The sequence below is a fragment of the Macrobrachium nipponense genome, chromosome 44 (genome assembly GCF_015104395.2).
Source record: "Macrobrachium nipponense isolate FS-2020 chromosome 44, ASM1510439v2, whole genome shotgun sequence".
Lineage (NCBI taxonomy): Eukaryota > Metazoa > Arthropoda > Malacostraca > Decapoda > Palaemonidae > Macrobrachium > Macrobrachium nipponense.
Window position 1 is genome coordinate 29,971,574 of NC_087221.1, and position 2,247 is coordinate 29,973,820.

At 33.9% G+C, this 2,247-nt stretch overlaps 1 protein-coding gene across 1 annotated transcript in view; it reads left to right on the forward strand.

Annotated features, from left to right (window-relative positions):
* The first annotated feature begins 222 nt into the window (after positions 1 to 222).
* The window catches only part of LOC135203849 (trypsin-1-like), a 12,764-nt gene continuing 10,739 nt past the window's right edge, over positions 223 to 2,247 (forward strand). Inside the window, exons 1-3 of the mRNA XM_064233805.1 lie at positions 223 to 918; positions 1,130 to 1,173; positions 1,616 to 1,665. Of these exons, the coding sequence (XP_064089875.1) occupies positions 880 to 918; positions 1,130 to 1,173; positions 1,616 to 1,665 (133 nt within the window). The 5' untranslated portion in view covers positions 223 to 879. The remainder of the gene's footprint in view (positions 919 to 1,129; positions 1,174 to 1,615; positions 1,666 to 2,247) is intronic.

Consider the following 2,247-nt stretch of genomic DNA (forward strand, 5'->3'; position numbering starts at 1 on the left):
ATTCTACATGACATTTCAAAGAGGGGAAACATGCATTTTGAAAGTAGCAATATATATAATATATATAATATATATATATATATATATATATATATATATATATATACATGCAAATTATTACAATTTCGGAATAAGTCTGTGAAAATGCATATATTCTATCCTCACTCCGGTTTTGCATATGCAAAGGCCATTGTTCATTCTTAGTTTATGAGGTGTTATAAGGCTACCATTAGGGAAATAGATGAAACAAATTGCGGACAAAAAGAATATCTAATATTTTTGTAACTTTGCTATCCGTGTCTGTATTATGGAGTGCTGTGATCTAAAGTAAAAATACAGAATGATCATTTTAAATTTCTTTTTGGATTTTACCGATTCCAGACAAAGGAACACCTAAATGTATTATCGGAAGGTCAACCTACGCGGGAAGTCAGAACTAGCGGCAAGAATTAACTAGAGACAACCTTTGGCCGGTATCATACGAGGCCTAAGTTATATCTATGATCTCTCATTACCCTCCAACCGTGAAAGATAACGCGATAAGAAGCTAAATCCAATTCTAAATTTTTTCAGAATGATGTCAGGGTCCTAAATGATAATTATCCAGGTGTGAAACCAATCTCAATTTATAGGTACCTTAATCGACTAATTAATCTTACAGATTCGGTCGGATCGGGGTTAGTCATCGACTTAGGACACCGCCGTTTCAGGGATAATCTTTTATTATTTCTTTTATTATTTCACGATATAATTTACGGCTATATAAGCCTTAGCTTCGAGGAGAAGGTATCCAGATCGGTGGCGTCATTCTGAAGTGGATTTTCTCCCAGAAAACGAGAGAAACTGACACAGTGGACGTGCTCCAACTGAAGGGAGACGATGAAGACCATTAACTCGGCTTTTCTTCTGTTGTGTTTTGTAAGTGTAGTCTCTCTTACAAGGTTCATACTATGACGTAAGACGCCTGACATTTAAATTATTCTCTCACTCTCCTCTTAGTTTCATAATCTAATTTTAATAATGATAGTATCGACTGAATTTTTTTGTAAAGTATTTTATACGCCAAGTCAGTCCCATTCCCCATTAATAAACTTGAAACATTCTTTATTTCTCATTGCTGTTCTTACAGAGTCTTTGGGCTACTAACGAAGCGTTTGGAGAGAACCCGAAAAAGTAAGTGCAAAACGAAGACAAAAACTTTGGCAGTTGCCTATATGAATTTCACGAAGCTTTATGTCTTTATTAAAATCACAATATTTTTTTAAAATAATTACTTAATTCTAAAATATCATTTATTCATCTTTTTTAGCTAATGCCTAATACAAATACTGTGTATATTCACTATTTTATATCATTATTTGTTCCAAAACGCTTCCTAGTTCAAAAATATCTTTCATTCATCTTTTTTAGTAATATCTAATGCAAATATTGTGCATAGTCACAAATTTATCTCATACTATATTTTTCCAAAACACTCCCTAATTATGAAATATCTTTCATTCGTCTTTTTTAGCAACGTCTAATACAAACACTGCGTATAGTCACTCATTTATATCATTCTTTATTTTCCAAATAGCTTCCTCATTCTAATAAACCTTTCATTCATCTTTTATAGTCAGGCTGGGGCCACCAATAAAGCGAAACCTGTCCTCAGTGCATCTGAAGGTAATTATAAGTAATAGACATCGTATCCCCAAGTTATGAAGAAGTCTGGTTTCTACACCTTTGCTTGTCACTGGATGTAGTAATGAGTCTTATCCAAAGAGAAACAGGTGACGAGAAGGTTTGAAATAATAAATCAGGTCACAGGCTTTTTTCGTGTGTTTGATTGTTTTTTTTTCTTATAAGAAAAGTCTTATTCGTGAATTCTAATTAAATTCAATTTTCAGCTGTTTAACAGTTAAAAATAATTTTCATCACTTATGGCAATAGTGAACACATTCTTCAAAAAGAAGAGGGAGCACTTGATAACATACAGGAGTGGCGGTAGATGCACACAAATAGATTACCTCCTTTACAATAGATCAAGGCTGGTGGAAGTTAGGAATTGTAAAGTTATCCCAGGTGACCACGTGGCCCCCCAACATAGGCTCCTTTGTATGGATTTAAAGATGAAAAGAGAAAAGAAAACGAAAACGAATGGGGTAAAGAAAATCAAGTGGTATAAATTGTTAGGGAGGGATAATGATAAGAAGAGAGAGTTCAGGAGAAGAGTGCTGGGAGAGGTTGATCTGGGAATTGAAGATG